Below are 20,143 nucleotides of genomic sequence, written 5' to 3'. Positions count from 1 at the left end.
AATCATCTGACCTCCTCTAGTAAATCTCCAGTGATGGGAAACTCACTTTGGCAGCCACTTCTATTTCAGGGAAGTTCTTATTGTTAAGGAAGTTTTGACCTCTCTATTGGATGGTGGCAGTATATGTGATATCCTTTCCATGATGTCATCTTCAGAAGGTTAGGGTTGTACCCTGAACTTTAAATATTCATCTCTAATTACCAAAGGTTAGTCAAGGATTTATTATTGAGTAATTTATCTAAATTTACCTTGACCCAATTTCCATTTTCTACTCATGTCTCTTTTACTACCCTGTGGGTAAGGTAGCACTGTACTTCCTTTTATTTGTTCTGAGTCTACTTGCCTTTAAATTAAGATCCTAAGGTTTCAATGCTTTAGGGGTCCTTAAACAAGGTGATTGATGGCTAAAAAGATCATCACTGCTTAAAAGGAATTTCTAAGAACTTGGAAAATAGGAGGTAGAAAGACAAGATGTTGAATATTCTTTTGAACATTGTTCAGTTCAGTTATTTTTCAGTCATGTGCGACACTTCATGATCTCATTTGGGTTTTTTTGACAAAGATACTGAAGTGGTTTGTCATTTCTTCTCCAGCTCATTTTACAAATAAGAAAATTAAGGTAAACAGAGTTAAACAACTTACCCAGAGACACACAGCTAGCTGAGACCATATTCAAACTCAGGAAGATGAATCTTCCTGACTCCAGGTATCCATTGAGGTACCTAGCTACCCATTCTTCTGAATAGGTGACCCCTAAAAACCCTTTTAACTCTAATAACCTATGAAACAAAAGAACATGAGGATGGTCCACAAACCATTTTCTCTTCCTTCACTATATTATAACTATTTAGAATCCTCCCAATTCCAAACCCAGCACCCCAATCATGATGCTACATAGTTACCCTAATTTATAAAAAGTATGCCCTTAATAAATGCTAGTTGAATTGTATTAAATTTATTCTTAAAGCACAATTCTTTTGGCATGACCCTGTATTCTTCCCCTCACCCCTGCTAGCAATTCTCTGATAATATAAAAGGGTGACAAAATGGATAGGTGGATAGGGAATACTCTCTCCTAGTAGTGAAACTTCAAGAACAGAACTCAAATCTTTCAATTCGCAAGTATCTAGTACAATCCTTCCACTAAAATATTTCTCTGATTTGTCACCAAGGGTTAGGGTGTACAGCTAAGTCTTATATTAGTATGAATAAGCAATTCCTTGAATTAATCTTACTGTTTGAATTCACACGGCATATTTCCACTGTGTTAGCAGCAATTATCTTGTTTTACATATAATTTCAAATCATTGGAATCTGAATAATGTGATCATCTCACAGGATTCTTTATTGGTATTACCTGGATATCTGTATGTGTGCAATAAAAAAATGTATATCTGTTTTTTTCAAAAACCAGCCTTGCTGAATACACAGGCATGTCACCAGAGAGTTGATATAAGAAAAAAATTCTTTTCACCAGAAGATATTCATAAAAAATGATCTACAAAGAAACTGAGATTGCACTCTAATACTGATGGTGGGGATAATCAATAAAATAAAGTATCTTTGAAATACATAGTTTCTGATATTACCTGAGACCTATCTCTATATGCTCAATAAAAAAAATCTATCTTTGAAGAACAAGCCTTGCTAAATACAGGTGTATCCCCAGAGAATTAACTATAAGAAAAAGGAAGTTTTTTTGACCAGAAGATACTCATAAAAATCACTGAAATACTAACATAGTTAAATTAGAGCATGTGATGAATTGGTCCTTAACAATTAAAGGCCAGAATTGGGCTTAGAGAACAATCAATAGACTTGAGAAGGAAAGGATAAAATTAATCCCAGGAAGAAATTGTGGGATGTTCAAGAGTCTGAACCCTTGTCTCAACATATGAGTTGGTTCATAAGTAATGGTTTTCTCTTCATTACCTCTATGAAATTAACACAGAAGACTTAACAACTCACCATTCAAGGCAGATGTTGTATTCTCCAAAGCCTGGCACACTGCTAATAAAATACCTATGAAGATAAGGAAAAAAAGATAAGCAAGCAACTCAAAACAATGTCAAATAAGCAAATCAAACAAAATATAGCAATCTTAAAGGATTAAACCTTCAAAAACAAGCTTTTTAATGGCAAACATCTGTGTTTTAAGAAGTTGGTGGGGTAAATAAAAAGAGCTAGTTTTGTCCAATATTACTTCATTTAATCCCTGCAAAAACACTGGGAGGCAGGTACTGTTATTATCTCCTTGTATGGATGAGGAGACTGAATCAAAGCTAAGTGATTTTTACCCAAGACCACACAACTATTTAAGCATTTAAAGTCATTTTTGAACTTGGGTCTTGCCAACTCTAGACCCAATGCTTTAAAACCCACCTGCCTAGAAACAAATGAGGAAAAACTACCAAAAAGTGCTTTGTAACCATAAGGTCTTTTAAAAGATGTCAACTGTTATTATTATTCTTATAATGTTGTAAGCTGTAATTATTATCATCATCATGGTTCAATGGAATGAACCCTGGAGAAAGATTAAGAAGATTTAAACTTGTCTTGGCTCTATTGTTTTCTTGACAAATTTCTTGAGTTAGTTTTTTGCTATCTATAAAATGCTATCTATAAAAAATCTATATAATGCACTCATCTTCTTGACAGGGTTGTCATGAGAAAAGCACTTTGTAAAACTTAAAGAGCTATATAATTATTATTGCTATAAATTACTATTATACTAATCATTGATATTTTAAGAATCTGTGATTTTGTTGATGTAGGTTCTCCATCTTCCGAGTTAGATTGTAATCACTTTGATGAAATATCTGTATGAATTAATATGTCTGAACAATAAACCAGTTTGTAGTCAACCTAGTAATGAGTCTATCATGAGATAACAAATATTCAGTCTTTTTCAGTCTTTTTTCAGTTGCATCTGGCTTTTTGTAACTTCATTTAATGTTTTCTTGGCAAAGATAGTAGAGTAGTTTGCCATGTCCTTCTCTAGCCCCTTAAATAGATGAGGAACTAAGAAGGTAAACAGGGTAAAGTGACTTGCCCAGGGTCATACCGCTAATAAGTGTCTCAGGCTGAATTTGAACTTGGATCCTCCTGGCTCTAAGCTTAGCACTCTACCTACTGTGCCACCTTGCTGTCCCTGTTTTTGGCACATCCTAAGTTTCTTACCATAAATACTTGTTGATTTTATTTGTCAAATAAGTGCATTGGATTAGATGGCATTTAAGGTTTTCTCTGTAAGTTTATGAACTCACGATTCTGCCACTAACTCAAAAATCCTCTCTCGTGTGGTCTTTGAAAGTTGCTAGAGGCAGAAAGCTCACCATCTTGTGTTCAGCCTGGTGGAGAGCCTTTTAAAATTTAGTCAGGCTAATCTTTGCAAGGCAACCACACAGTCTTGCTGCTATAGGCCTACATTTACAGCTTTCCCAACTTGGTAGACACTACCAGAGCATATGTTCTGTGTTCATTACTTTAGAAGACCCAGATCAAAAAAAAAAAAAAAAAAGAGGGAAAAAAAAAAAGAAGACCCAGATCACAGCTATACCACAATCATCTGGACATCAGATGAAGATTGATAGATGATTAATGTTAACAATAATAATGCAAAAAGTCCAAATTGTATATTGATCAAAATAATAAATAGAATGAATAAATTTAAAGTATTCAAAAATAAATTCTACTTTACTATTCTAATTTTAATTAACAAAAAAAACAGGTTTCTTTTCATTTCATACTCAGGAGATCTTCCTTTTCTAACCTGGATACAGAAGAAAAAAACTTAACCCGTAGGGGCAGATTTAATAAGGCAGTCACGGCTCACAATTGGCCTTTCCTTTTATGAAATGACAAACACAGCAATGAGCAAACTGCAGATATTTCTAACAGGAGGCATTAGAATGACATCTGAATGAGTGTTATGGGCTGTTAAACTCGGTCACCTGCAGAGTCTCCAAATTCCCAAACCAGATGCTTGCAAAATAAGCGAAGACAGCTAATTGTGTGCATGTTGAGCATAGTATGCACTCATTCTGATCATGCAGTTCCCTCTTGCTGTCTAAACATACTCTGGTCGGACCAGCCAGCCACCTAATTTTGGCCACAGATCTCAGAATTCAACCAGAGAGGACAGCTTTGAAAGGGCTATTTTTGTGATCTCAGCACAAATAGTTAAAAGCAGGACATTCCTACTCAGATCTGGGAAAGCTCTTAATGGTTTAGGGCTGTCAATTGGAGGAAGTGTTCATGTTTTGACATTTGCTGGCACCTCCACAAATCACCCTGGAGGAAAGCCAGACTATGACCCATAATTATGTCAAAAGAAGATACAGCCTAAGAGTGGAATGCTTTGCATACCTCCCTTGAGTGATTCTAATTGGCCTATTCATAGTTTCTCTCAGCACAAAAGAATAATCAACTCCCACCTCAACTCTTCCCCCCCATATTCTGCCTCAAAGTGAAGACAGAAAAGAAGAGTTCCTTGGTTCAGCAAGGACAAGGTTTTTGTTGTTGTTTTTCTAAGACAAGAGCAAGAGAATATAACTGATGCCAATATAAGAAATAAATCGATATAAGAAGTTATACTTCCAGACTGGAGTGATGCAATATAGAAATGTTGTAGGGTCAAGAATCTAAGAAGGAGTTGGACACCCTGGTAGATTTCATCATGGTTTAGGGCCCTGGCCTTAAGGCAACTTACTTTACCCCTTCTGTTTCTTCATCTCTAAAGATGGGGATAATAATAGCTGCCTAACTCATAAAGGTGCCCCAGGAATTAATTAATGTTTGTAAAACCATTCAGTCCGTCAGATGAAAGGCTCTGGCTTATTATTCATAATGCGAACAATATAAGAAGACTATTTCCTTGCCTTCCCATAGAAATTCAGCTACTTAATGACTGGCTTGTCTCTGTGAGCCTCATTCATGAGCCAAGTCTGCTGAACCCTTTTTGGGAGTCTGGCCTCGGCCAAGACCACAGACTCAGAGAGAGATGTTTGGCTGGAGAAGACCACCCCTGCCTATTGTGCCTTCCAGAGTGAAACCAGTAATAAACAGAGAGTGGAGGTGTAAGCATGTGGCACTCATTCCCTTAATGAAAACCTCCTTGCCTTGGACTTCCTCTACTTTCCTTATGAACTTGCTTCCCCCTCCCCTCCTAGGCAATTTACTACCACCAGACAAATTGAGTTCCCCAGTAAGGACATCTCATTTGAAGTTCAAGTGAGAAAATGGTGGCAAGTATGCACTCAAGTGAACAACAGATACCCAAAACACAAAAACCCTAATATAATGTGGAATCATCGAGGAGAAAATCATATTATATTTGTATTTGTGACATCCCTCTACTGGACCATAAGTTTGGGAGCTCTTTGTATTCTTCCCAATAGTAAGCACAGTGCTCTGCAAACAATAACGTCCTTAATAAATGTTTGGTGAATGGATGAATCGATGATTTCCCCAGAATACCTAGGATGAGATTTTATGCTATGATAAAATTTAGGATAGGAAAAGACACTTTTAAATTATTGAAATTATATAGTTCAATCCCTTCCTTTTGCAAAGAAGGAAACTAAGAACTAGATTTGCCCAGAATAACAGATTGTAAGTGGCAAAATCAGGATTCAAACATAGGATGTAAGTGGACACTTTCCTATCACTACTTTTTTTTTTTTAACAGTTACAATAATCTTTTTCTCCTGAGTACTCTAAATCTAACTACTTTTCTATTATATCACACAGCATTTATTCCTGATTACAGGTCTGGAATATATTGGAAATGGGACTCAAACCCATTTCTCCTAAGTTCTTCTAATTTTCTCTCTATAAGGCAGCCCTTTAGACATGATAAATAGTGGCAGCAAAGTTCCAAATGTTTAGATTAGCATGTTATCTAATTTGTTCAAGTTAAGGTGGATTTTTGGGCAAATATGGTTCCCCAACAATTGGACTTGGTGAAATATAGACTCTGTAGGAGCTCCTCCATGAAACATGACTTAGCTAAAGACAATTATCCTGAAGATATATCTATTGTGAAAAGATAATGGGAAATCTTGAGAATGTGAAATTTTGTTGTCTTATTTAAAAAAGAAAAATCAGAAATAAAAATGTGAAATTATAATCCTGAATAAAAATGGAGTGAGAAATAGAGGAAATTTGGACCTTCAATTACTCATCTGTAAGCTGAAAAGTTTAGACTAGATATTCACCCTTCCTGTTCTATATCTATGACCTCTGTGAACCACAGAACCTCAAAATTGTAGATGGCCAAAAGATCAAAGAAGGATGCATGCTTAGTATATTACTAACAATAACTTGAATACAAGAAGTAGTATATCAAAGATATCACCCAGGAGACAATGGAAATAGGCCACTTATGTAGCAATATAGATAGACTGCACCATTACTGATGAACCAGAAGGAAGGAGCCCAGAATTGTTGTTTGTGTGTGTGTGTGTGTGTGTGTTGTTTTTTCCGGGGGGGGGGGGGGGGGGGGGGGGGGGAGGGAAGGGAGTTGGAAGGAAGAATGTCTTTAGAAGATTTATGGAAAGGAAGGAAGATGCTAAGCTGATGTGAGCACAATTCTGTTAAAGAAATGAATGCAGATAATTTCTTGTCTTATAAATGGTTCACGCCCCCAAAGTTCACTTCCATAATGACTGTGTAGAAAAGAAAAGATTAATCTCTAAGAACTTTTCCAGCTCTGACACTCTTGCTGGTGGACTCACATCCCTCAATGAACACTGGAAACCAGTTGTCTGACTTCCAAGATGCACATCACTACACTGCCCCTCAAGAATGTAAACAAATCCTACATAAGTTAGAGACTACCTATACAACACAGAGGCATTTATTTTGTCATTCTGGCATTGGATATAAACTTGAGTTATCACATAAGTTTGACCTAATTAAACAAATATGTAGCAAGTACCTTCTTTATTCTGAATGCTGCTAGGTAAGTGTAGGAAATAATGGAGTTTAAGCAAGATGCAGTTCCTCTTTTCAAGGAGTTTACTATGTAATGAGATATCATAAATCCAGAGAACTATAGTATAATGATGACATTTAAGTCCACAAGTACGAATATAGTCAGTTCTATTATAATGCTTATTTTGTAAATGAGAATTTGTTCCACTGCAATAATCTGAGCATAATATAATTTTCAAATTTGTTTATTCATACTTTCTTCCTTGAAAAACAGCAAGAATACAGAAAAATCACCATTTCACAATAATTCACATGCTACAATCCTTCTGATGCCCACTTTCACATGAATACTTCAGGTTTTCTTCAAAGGCAAGTGCCATATTTATTTTATATGTTTTAGTACAGCAGGACTGTGAGAGGAGAAGGATTGGTGTATCTTTAAGGCCTAGAATTGGAGTTGCTGAGATTTCAATGCTGCTGTCTTATTGTAGTATTTCTTGACCATTTAATTTGTATTAAATTGTGCTACCATTTTTATTAGGTTTATCTTTATTTTTTATGTGTCACTAAGGAACTGTGTACTTAACACCTTTTTTTCATATAATTAGCCCTTTGTTTTTATTGCATGATTTTACACAGTGGTGTGCTTTTTTGAAACTGCACTATATTATAGTAGAACTGTGTACAAAGTTCAAATTGAAGTCCTGAAGGGATAAGAAAAACTAAAAAGTCAACAAGCATTTGTTTAGGGCCTACTATGTGCCAGGCACTGTGCTTCATGGAGAATTTGGATTTTAAAGAATAAGTGAGGCAACTAAGTGGCTTAATAGATAGAACACTGACCCAGGACTCAGGAGGATTTGAGTTCAAATGTGACCTCAGACACTTCACACTAATTGTGTGACCCTGACTAAGTCCCTTGATTCCAATCATCTTAAAAAAAAAAAAAAAAAGCATAAGAAGAATAAGTAGAGGATTTAGATGAATGAAAAGGTGAAGATAGAATTTTAAGTCCAATTAACAAGTATTAATTAAATGCCTTCCATGTGTCAGATATTATGCTTAGCATCGCACACACAAAAGCAAGAGACAATTCTTGTTCTCAACAAGATAACCTATCAACAACTCTGCATCAAAAGATAATGTCAGAGGAAAGGCACTAAGATTAAGGATTACTGGGAGAGGCTTCTTACACAAAGAATTTAGATGAGATTTGAGGAAAGCCAGAATGGTCAGGAATAAGGAAGGAAGTTCAAAGGCCCAGGGACATTGCACACATAGCAGATAGTGCAAAGAAGTGAGAAATTTCAGAGAATATATGGGAGTTGTACAAAGCACAGACTGAATGGGTAGTGGGCAATTGAAGCAAAGCTTTAAAAATTAGGAAGTATCATATTGTGGAGAACCTTGAATGCCAAGATAAGGACTTTCAATTTTCCTCAATAGGCAACAGGGTTGAGAGTAGAGAGATACAGGATCAAGTCTATGAAGAATAATAGAATAAGTAGGAAGGACGGAGTGAAGGGGGTGTGAGTGGAGGTGGGAAGAACTGGTAGGACTATATCAATAGTTCAGAAAGGAGGTGTTATAGGCCTCAATTGGTTTGGTGACAGTGGAAATAGAAAGGATGGCATTATAATGCAAGGCTTTCTTGAAGATTTTCCTGAAAAGTTACTTTTTTTTTTTGAGGTGCTGCTAATAGTAGTAGCTTGTTTTTCCCCTTGGTTTTCTTTTGGTTAGGGGAGGGAGAAGGCAAGGACAATTAGAAAGCCAGTGGCTATATATAGGAATGTGGGCAAAATACCCCCAAACCCACCATGTAATCAAGAAACTTCCTGACTGACTAGGAGTGAGCCTGGGATTTTAAATGGAAGAAGCTAATCAGCTTGAACCAACGTACCCAGGTGGGCAAATTCCAGATAACTTTGTGTAAGGGTAGAAGGCAAATAAGGGGGATTTGTCATCTTTTCCTGGAATCAAGAGAGAACCAGATCATTCCAACTTGGAAAAGATATCAAAAGCTAGGTCTGGGAAACTTTAGTTAAAGATTTAGTAAGGAACCTTGAGCGCCATTTAGTCTGAAATTGGGTAGTTTTCTTTTACATACTTCTAATGACTTTATCCTAGTATACGATTTGTGATTTTGTATAGTCTTTCTTCCTTTGCAAATAAACTCTGGAAAACCCAATCTTACAGTTCACAGTGTGTGGCAGGAGTGAGTGGGACAAGGAGTAGAGGCCAAATTTAGACAATTACAGTGGTAGAAAAGGAGGAAGATAATTAGAGATGTGTTGCTAGGTTGTGGCAGACTCTGAACTCTGAGAGTTAAACAGACTCAAAGACTGATCAAGATTCAGTGCCTCAAGCAAAGGGTTCAGTAATCAGTGAGTGTTTAGCAAGAAGTGAAAGGTGAAAGCCATGGGACCATCACAAAATTTCTGGATTCAGCTTTTGAGGACAACAGGTACCCCAGGAAAATTTGATTAAAATCAGTTATAGCTGTCAACAAAAATGATAAAGTCACAAGAAGAAATAGATGTCAGGGAAAAGAAATGAATCTGACTTGAGATATGTTGAGCTTGAAGTACTGTAGGAACATCCAGGTAGGTATGTATTTTTTTTTTGGATGTTAAGGCAATTCGAGTTAAGTGACTTGTCCAAGGTCACACAGCTAGGAAGTATTAAATGTCTGAGGTCACATTTGAACTCAGATCCTCCTGACTTCCATGATGGTGCTCTACCCACTACACCAACTATCTACCCCAGGTAATCATGTCTTACAGGCATCATTAGTCTATGGACAAAAAAAAAAAAAATCCCTTCTGTTGAGGAGGTTGTCAAATGGTTAGAGATGCATATTTAATGAAGATTAATCATCTCCTTAAATAGAGAAGATAGAAATCTGTGTTACTGGAGGGAATTCTTCCCATACAGATGAAACCATCGATCTGTAAAACACTGAAACGAAAATAGTTATGTATAACTCACCATGCCAGGTAATAAGAGCAGAGAATGAGGTGGACAATCCCCAATATCTATTTTAAAAGTGACTTAAAAATTATCAAATGCTAGATTCAACACAATTTGCCATTCTCCACCGATACCTAAAAATATTATTTCAAATAGTCTCCATTTAGAATTCTAGGATCATACCTTACAATAATAGATAATATTTCTAAAGCGCTTTCGATTTACAAGTGCTTTTATACATATTTTATACATTTTTACCTCATTTTATATATATTTACCTCATTTGAACCCTGTGATGTGGGTGCTATTATTATTACCATTTTACAGATGAGGAAATTGAGGTTTAAGGAGATTAAATGACATGCTGAGGGTCACACAACTGGGTATCAGAAAAAAAGAGTCAGATTCAGATCTTACTGACTTTAAGTCCAACACTCGATATCCTCTGTGCCATCTAGTTGCCTTAATATATCTAAAGTTGAAAGGGACCCTTTCTCCCTGGATGTCTTGTCCAATCTCTGCATTTTACAGATGAGGAAACTGAGGCTCAAAAATGTTAAATAATCTATCTGAGATCATACATAATAGTTAAATGTCAGAGGTAGGATTGGAATACAAGTCTAACCATGTCACTACTCTTACTCAATAAACTCCAGTAGCTCCCTATTACTTTCAGGATCAAATATAAAAATTATCTACTTAGCTTTGAAAGCTCTTCACAACCTGACCCCTTAACATCTTTCCAGTCTTCTCCTTCTTTATCCCTCTCTGTGTATTCTATGAGCCAGTGAACATTGATGTTCCAGCTGCTACTTACACACAACACATCTGCAGAGTCCTTGTTTTAGGAATGGCTGCTTTTCATGTATGGAATGTTCTTGCTCCCTCACCTTCTGGATTTCCTGATCCCCTTTCAAGACACAACTCAAATCAATCTATCTGCAGGAGGCCTTTCCAGATTCTTACCACTGCTGGTGCCTTCCCTCTGAGATTATCTTCCTTTTATACTGTAGTGGTACACAGCGTTTGTTAATGTTGTTGTTTTCCTTTGTTTTTTGAGGCAATCTGAATGAGTGACTCAATAGGTAATTATTAAGTGTCTGAGGCTGTATTTGAACTTAGATCCTTCTGACTCCAGGGCTGATGTTCACTCTATCCATTGTACCACATAGCTGCCAATATAATTATTTATATCCTAGGTCATGCAGTAGACTGAGTACTGCTTTTGGAGTTAGGAAGTCCTGAGTTCAAATTCTGTCTCAGACACTTATTTTCTATGTAAATCTGGGCAAGTCACTTAGTCTCTTTCAGTCTTAGTTTCCTCATCTGTCAAATGGGGATAATAATAGCAAATAATAGTATCTATCTGTTTTACAGGGTTATTTGTTGTGAGGATCAAATAGATAACATGTCAAGTTATGTAAATGATAGCTATTGTATAGTTTCTTCCACTGGAATATGAGCTCCTTGAAGGATCATGTGTTTTGTATCTTTTGCATTTCTTGATATATGCCAGACTCAGCAAAGTGCCCACAGTAAGCGCATTCTTGCTGATTGACTGAACCTGGGTCATCTCCTGTGGTCATTGCTCTTTCCATCTTGCCAGGGGCTTTCTTGTACCATTCACTACTCCAAATGTAACTGCTCTTCCCCTCATTTAGTGCTTTTAATTTAGCCCTGCTCAAACTTTCTTGCATCTTTCTGCTCATTGGCTAGCTTCCACTGATGTTGGCACAAATGAAAGCATGCAGCGGAATTTTGCCTTAAGTAATTCTTTTTAAGATCTTATCACTAGGAATAGTGTCTGAAGGTGGAAGTAAGTTGAGTATTTATACTGAGAAGTCCAGTCTGGTCCACTGGGGCTCTGTACAAATGAGAGATATTAAAAGGCAGGATACATCAACCAATCAATCACCAAATATAGACCACATTCACATATCTTGTCCTTGACCCATACTAGAGCTAAGGTGAATCTAGGAAGTACAAAGTTCTATCATTTCTGCCTCCAAAGGGGCTATAGTCTACTAGGAAGACAAGACCAATTCTTATTTATTCACTCAATCAACAAATACTGGGCATCTACCGTGTGCTGGGCATAAATGATAGCAAATGAGTCAGGATATAATTATCAACATGGTATAGACTGTAAGTGCTGTAGAGAAAAGAGGAATATCTGTGAGAACTAGATTGGTAAACAAATATTCCAATGAGGAAAAATGGAGAAGGGTCTAAAAAAACCAAACCCTATATGGCTACACAGGTAACATTTACAACTCAAGTTTTAACAAGATATAAGGGAGGGTATTAAATACTCTGTTAAGTGATAAGTAAAGATGAATACAAAAGAATAGCTCTTTCTTTTAAAAGTAGCCCAGAAAGAGCTAATATTCAGATTTATGGATAGCAATACTGTATTGGGACACAGGGAATAAAGAAGGGATAAACTACACTTAGGGTGGGATGATGACAAGGAGGGACAAAAAGAAGGCACCTATATTCAGCTCCTATCTTGCTTACTTTTGCTACAATGAAAAATGATGTTTGGATAGAAGAAAAGTGATATACAAGCAATTTAAAATCCAAAATAAATGAGAGCCTCTAAGTGACCCAGATGAATTCATTTCACCTGGATCTTGTAAATTTACTGAAATTATGAATGTAATTGTTATAGTCATTGCTGGAGATCTTCAAAAATACCCCACAAAATAAGAAAGATATAGTAGAAACAATGAAGAGAAAATACTCCAATTTTATTTTAATCAGAATAAAACCTATAGTCTTTCTATAGTAGACTATTGAGGTTAATTTCAATTCCCAGAAAAATTCTAGGACATATTTTTAAGGGATGGTTTGTGAATATATAGAAAGGGAAGCAATGTTCAATGTGAACACGGGCTCATCAAGAACAAGTCATGCCAGCCTAACCTCATTTCCTTTGTTGACAGGGTTACTAGACTGGTAGATCAGGGGAATGATATAGGCCATAGTAAACCTGGAGTTCAGCAAAACATTTTAAAAAGTCATGTATGGTATGCTTGTGGACAAGATGGTAAAATGTAGGCTTGGTAGTAGAATGAACTCACAAACTGACTGAGTCACCAAAAGCAAAGAATTATTGATGTCGATTCAAATGATGTCTCTTATAGAATCTAATAGAGATCTGATCCTGTCCTCCTTTAAACTTTAAATACTTTTATCAGAGACTTGGATGAAGGCATATCTATCATGCAAATGTGTTTATCAAATCTGAAGGTGAGACAAAGGTAGAGGAGCCTGAGCAGTTCTTCCTCTAGGATAAGAGAGAGACAGATGCCTATGGGTAGTTGCTAAGGCTTAAATTGTATGTTTATGGGACATCCCTCCCAGGATTCTGTAATCCTGCTACCAGCTGTTTCCTAACTATGCCTCAGATGTTAAGTTTTGTCCTTTGCAGCCTAGAATCATTGATTTAGGCATAGAAGGAACATATGAATTCATCAAGTGCAAACTCCTCATATTACAGATGAGGAGGCACAGATCCTGAGAGGTTAAGTAAAGTGGCTTCCACAGAACCACACAGGGAGTAACAGAGCTAAAATTCAAATTGAAATCCTCTGATACAAAATCCTCTATGCCACACTGTTTCATCTTGATTTCTTTTCTATAACTGTCAGTTAGACTGATATTGGGGCTGATATAAAAGGATGGTATTGTCTAATCATTTCAATCATGTCCAACTTTTGGTGGCCCCATTTGGTGTTTTCTTGACAGAATGATTTGCCATTTCATTCTTCAGTTCATTTTACAAATGAGGAAACTGAGGCAAATAAGGTTAGTGACTAGTCCAGGAACACAATTACTTGTCTGAGGTAACATTTGAACACAGGTTTTCCCAAGTGCAAATCTGGCATTCTACCCACTGTTTCATCTAGCTGCCCTAACTCATATTATGAAAATAGCATTAAATTTGAAGTCAAAAGATATGGATTCGAATTCTACTTTGTCACTGTATGATATTGGGAAAGTCACGACTGCTTCCTGGGGTTCAGTTTCCCAGTCTAAAAAAAATTATGAACAATAACCTGTAGATAGTTCAGAAAATCTCTTTCAGCTCTAATTTTCTTTTTCTTTATTATTAAAACTTTTTCTTTTTCAAAATATATGTATGGACAATTCTTCAACATTAGCCCCTGAAAAGCCCTGTGTTCCATTTTCCCCCCTGCCCCCACTCCCTCCCCTAGATGGCAAGTAGTCCAATATATTTTAAACACGGTAGAAATATATGTTAAATACAATATATGTATACATATTTATACAATTATTGTGCCACACAAGAAAAAAGGAGAAGCAAAATAAAATGCAATCAAACAACAGCAAAAAGAGTGAAAATGCTATGTTGTGAACCATATTCCCACAGTCCTCTCTCTAGGTTTAGATGACTCTCTTCATCACTGAATAATTGGAACTGGTTTGAATCATCCCATTGTTGAAGAGAGCCATGTTCATCAGAATTGATCATCTTATAATCTTGTTGCTGTGTATATGATCTCCTGGTTCTGCTCACTTCACTTACATTAGTTCATTTAAGTCTCTCCAGGCCTCTCTGAAATCATACTGTTGGTTGTTTCTTACAGAACAATAATATTCCATAACATTCATATTCCACAATTCATTCAGCCATTCCCCAACTGATGGCATCCACTCAGTTTCCAGTTTCTTGCCACTACCAAAAGGGCTGCCACAAACATTTTTTGCACATGTGGATCCCTTTCCCTCCTTTAAGATCTCTTTGGGATATAGGCCCAGCTCTAATTTTCTATGATCTGTGTGAGTTAGTGGCTTAGAAGAGTTCTTATTATACCCCCTATCATTTATACTTTCCAATATAATTCTATAGAAAGAGCCCTCTTGGTTCTCCTTACATTCAAAAACCTCACAATTCAGCAAATTACAGTAAATGCCATCTAACCAGAATACAACTACTGGCTAAACAAATGGCTTGATTATTTACTATGCTACGCCCTGCTTGGGATCCAAAAGAAATAGAGAAATAGGATGGTAGGATTTAGAGCTAGAGGGAAGCTAGCATCCTCTATGAAGAGAAAAGGACATGGAAGCTTACAAATATAATGCCCTTTCCAATATAAGAATCACTTTTACTAATAATAATCAGCTCCCTCAACATCCAAATTACTGACCATCCCTTGAGGGGAAAGAAGGTCATGGCTGACTAAAAGAATTCAATGCAATAAATATTTATTAAGCACCTAGTGTATGTCAGTATTGCTAAGTACTAGGGATACAGAAAAAGGCAAAAGACAGTCCCTGCCCTTAAGGAGTTTACAAATTAATACTTTACTCCTCTATATTCTGTAATATAGTGACACTGACCACCTAGCCATTACTCCAACAAGATGTCCGTCTTCATCTACTGGTCATCCTGCCATCTAGGGGAGGGGGTGAGAGGAAGGAGGAGAAAAAATGGAACAAAAGGTTTGGCAATTATCAATGCTGTAAAATTACCCTTGCATATAACTTGTAAATAAAAATCTCTTTTAAAAAAAGCGAGACTTCTGTCTTCCAACTGGGCATTTTCTCTAGCCATTTATCATGCATGAAATACTTTCAACAACTGTAAAATCAGGGACTTCAATGTCTCTTTCAGCTTGGAAGTCTAGGATCCTACTTACTCTATGCAGGACTGATATTTTTCAAAGTTCCAGATCATGAGTAGCATTTCTAAGGGTGTAAGACACAGATAAGACTGATTCCACACACCCACACCAATACATTTTGGGACAACCTGCATACCTGTAGCTCAGGATAGGTAATGATTCATAGAAACACAAAATGTTACAGCTGCAAGGGACATTAGAGGCTATTAGAAGTTACAAAGCATCTTGATCTCTCAGGCAGTACAGCTTAGTGGATAGAGAACCAACCTTGAAAACAGGAGGAGAAGCTCAGGTTCCACTTCTGACATACACTGACTGTGTAATCATAAGTTAAATTACTTGATCTCTTAGTCCTCTAGGCAGTTAGTAAGCCTATCATTTGCAGAGAGAATATATTAGTAGAAGGAATTTGCTTTCCCAGGAATCTCCCATAATAATGAAAGCAAAGATCCAGTATCTATCATATCTATAGCAAGCATCCTGAAGAATTATAAGATGATTATAACAAGTATTATAAGTTTGGTTCAGTGACACTAAGATTATGGAATCATGAAACTGGAAGGTTCCTTGGAGAACATGTAGTTCAACTGCTTCCTTTTATAGCTTAAGAAATAAGTTCGAAGATAAAAGTGTCAAACCTAGTCCTCTAGCTAACTAGACAGTGGCAGAGTCAGACAGAATTTGAATCCAGGTCTCTGAATCCATATTGGTTTCCTTTTTCTTTTTCAATTTGATTAAATAAACATTTACTAAGTAATCAAGGAAGCAAGGAAATTTTTTAAAAAAATAACACTTTTGCCTTCAAACACTTCACAATTTAGTACCATTTAATCTTTTTTTGACCTAGCTTATTTCAAGGTTTCAGATCAAAGGACGTTGGCCTTTGGTTAAATTTATTTCAATCTGATCCATGGTGATTCTTACTAGACCTAATCTGTTATAAAAACTAGTAGGGCTCAAAAAAGGTACTGCATAATTTATGATATCAGTTAATTACTTTCTAGATAGGCGATATTTGCAGCAAGATATCACTATATTTTAAATTTTTTTCAATATTATCAAACACAGGTTTAGTGCTGTCACCTCCAAAGTTTCTTTGTCATTCAGCACATGGGAGAATATGATATTTTCTCCTGTCCTCTAACATACACTTTTTATTTCAGAATTTCAGATCAAAGTTTTCTGTATTATGAAGTCTAACCATAAAAAAATCATCTCAGAGAATAACTACTACTATTACTATCACTATCACCACTAATAAACTCATGTTTCTAAAGCACGTGAAGGTATACAAAGTATTTTCCTTACAATATCCCTGAAGATTCAGGTTAGGTTACTTGGCTAAGGCCACACAGCTAATAAAATAAGTGGGATGTGAAGATTTCATGATTCCTCCAGTCCGTCTGCCTTAATGTGGCAGTTTAAGTTTGCAAGTTTTTTTGTCCAAGCTAGATGATTTATGTTTGTCCTGCATCCTAATTAGACTGTGAATTCCTTAAGGGTAGAGACAATACTTTCTGCTACAGGAACTGACCAGAGGGCCTGCTTTCCACTGATCAGATCCTCGATTACGACTATTGTTGACAAAGCACAACGGATTCCATCTTTCTGATAAAATCTGATTTCTCAATAAAAGGCAAAACTTTTCTTTGCAAAGTTGAGTAAGATAGTATTTTTAAAAATAAAATTCCAGCTGGTTAAATTTAAGCTAAAAGAGGTTTGATCTCTGGGCCAAGAGCATTTTCTTTTGATAGATTTCCTCTTATTCTTATTTCCTTTTGCTCTCACTTATAACCCTCTGGCTCTTTGGTGTCATATTCTTGACAGTTATAGAAGTATTGATCAGTGGGATGGCTTCTGGCTAAGGTTCCCCTCTCTTACTAGGGTACAATTGTCTTTTAATTTTCCTCCCAGCTAAAGATGACCTTAAACTCAGTGACACATTTTCAGGGATTGCATAAGAAATGTTATTTCCCTCCGTTGTTTGCCATCTTCAAAGCTAAGCCTCCCCTTAGATACTCCCTTGAAGTCTGGTTTTCATTGTAATAAAAATGGAGGAGATAAAAGGTGGGAGAAAGGAGAAACATACCCAAAAAATATGGTACTTCTTTGCTAACAATTTCTAATTTCTAGAATGTTTACCAACCCATTTGTTGATATACCCAACCAAGTCACAATATATAATGGTATTAGCATAGTATAGGGAGATGAATATCAGAAATCAGAAGGCTTGAATTCAAATTCTAGCCAAGACATCTATCACTTATATGTTCTTGGACAATCAATCAACAAGCATTCATTAAACACCTACTATGTATCAGGAATTATCAAATCCCTCAACCTCTCTGGATATATTTCCTCATCTGTAAACTGAGGGGTTTATACTATCTGCCCTCTAATAATTAACAAATGACCAAATAGAGCTCACACATAGGCTTCCTATAGTAGAATGCAAATGACCCTTAGAGGACAAAGGCAGTTTTTCGATTTACCTTTATATATAATGTCCTGAAAAATCTTACTGCAGCAGTAAGCTTTAGTAGCTTGTCATCACTGAGTCATTTTTGGTTGAGTCCAGTTCTTCATGATCCTTTTTGGGGTTATCTAGCAAAGATGCTAGAATGGTTTGCCATTTTCTTTTCTATCTCATTTTACAAATGAGGAAACTGAAGTAATTAGGATTTAGTTACTTGTCCAGGATCACGCAATTAGTGACTGAGACCACATTTGAACTTCAAGGAGCAGCTCTCTCACTGCATCACCAAGCTATCTTTTTTCTAAAGCAAAATGGCCTTAAACTAGTCAGAGACAAGGCTAACCAGAGTAAGGGGAAATTAGCTGGAGGCAATCAGGATGAGATGGATAAGAAATTAGAATGTAGATTCAACCTGGATCAAACTTGTTATCTTCTGATATCTGATATCTTATTATCTTCCTTTGTCTGTAGCCTACAGACAAAATATTGCACGTTAAGTCTATTGTCTTGTTCTTATCTCAATGGAGATACACAAAAGCTGAGTAATAGGCACATCCTTAAGCATGAAACAGTGGAAAGAACATTGAGCCTACGTCAGAAGATGCAGGTTCAAGTCCCTATTCTGATGTTTACCATTTCTATGAGACTTTGGGCAAGTCACTGAACCAATAAGCTCATCAGTCTTATCAGCTATAAAATGAGAAATGGATTAGAAATCATAGGATTTACAACTTTTTAAGTGCCTCAATAAAGCACCTTTCCTAATTTAAACTTGTGATGTGCTCTGGCAAGTTCCTAAATGAAGTCTCCATGTACTCCATTGTCCCAATTTAATATGTAAAAACTAAATGACTATCATGCATTTCACCTAACTAAAAGATAGTAAAAGAGGATTCTACATTCTACATTAAAGGCTGACCTCAGCCTTTAGTTCTCTGGGATCAGCAATCCCAGATCCTTTAACAATTCCTGGGAACATGAATTTTTTACAACCTTTTAATCCATTTAGTTGTTTCTCCATCTGAGTCATCTATAAGAGAATAGAGGACTTTTCCTATAACCAGTAAACTCTATGTCTTGTACAGATTCCCATAAGACTATAAAGAAGACACTCCAAGATTTCAATGATCTATGATTTCACTCATGTAACCACTCCCTCCATTAATGTAGTTTTCGTGAGTTGTGCCTGGTAAACTTGAAAGCATTATGGATACATTAAATCATTGTTGTTATTGTTCAATGTTTCTTTCTCCACTCCAGAGTATTAATTTCATAGTTCAGCTAGATTCCAGTTAGCTACTCTGTCAATACCAAGAAAAGTCTTTCTTTTGCAAATCACAGTAAACAGCATTCAGGGCCAAATTATTCGATCAATATTTATTAAAGTCTCTATATACAGATTCACATCTCTATATACCCTCCAGTGTAGGATGAAATTGCCTTCCTTGCAGAAATAAGGTTTAATCAAATGATCAGTGGGGGAAGGGGAAGTTACGTGCAGAATTACAAATATCCACTCCTTTAATCAGCAACATCTCCAGAAACTGGTTGGGGAATGGGGAGGCAGGCAGGGGAAATCCCAATTCTACTTCCTAGAAGGACTGGAACCTTCATGTACGCAGCAGGGGGACTGGTACTTGCCCCAAAACTGAATCACTCACTGACAAGTTTCCTGAGGATTGAGTCATATGGCTCCTAGTGTGAAGAAGCTTTACTGTCCAGCTTTAGAACTCAAAAAACCTGGTCTAGCCAATGGACTATTAACAGTAAAATTTACAAGGCAAATCCTGCCCTTTAAGCCATAAATCCTGCTACTAGAAAAATGCCCTATGGATATTACACTAATAATTCACAGATTTGTCAATTCATTGCTACTACCTCCTCCGCATCCCATAGTAGATATTCTTTGATAGGTGTTATGACTGAAAAAACTCATCACCTTTAGGCAATCTGTGTATAGTTTCTCTACATTTAACTGTGTTCTTCCATGGACACACAGTCTGTTACGGTGGCTATATTCAAAGCTGTGCCAACCTCATAAGAACCAAGCATGGTTATGCTCTTAGAATACAGACATTGAAAAACCAAGCTCATCTCTATGCCATTA

The 20,143-nt window shown here is 36.5% G+C and overlaps 1 protein-coding gene across 1 annotated transcript in view; it reads right to left on the bottom strand.

Moving 5' to 3' along the window:
- Positions 1–20,143, bottom strand: part of TGFA (transforming growth factor alpha) — a 122,425-nt gene that overhangs the window by 73,852 nt on the left and 28,430 nt on the right. Inside the window, exon 3 of the mRNA XM_051973565.1 lies at positions 1,969–2,022. Coding sequence (XP_051829525.1) covers positions 1,969–2,022 — 54 coding nt within the window. The remainder of the gene's footprint in view (positions 1–1,968; positions 2,023–20,143) is intronic.

The sequence above is a fragment of the Antechinus flavipes genome, chromosome 2 (genome assembly GCF_016432865.1).
Source record: "Antechinus flavipes isolate AdamAnt ecotype Samford, QLD, Australia chromosome 2, AdamAnt_v2, whole genome shotgun sequence".
NCBI lineage: Eukaryota > Metazoa > Chordata > Mammalia > Dasyuromorphia > Dasyuridae > Antechinus > Antechinus flavipes.
This window is presented reverse-complemented; position numbering and strand designations above follow the sequence as displayed.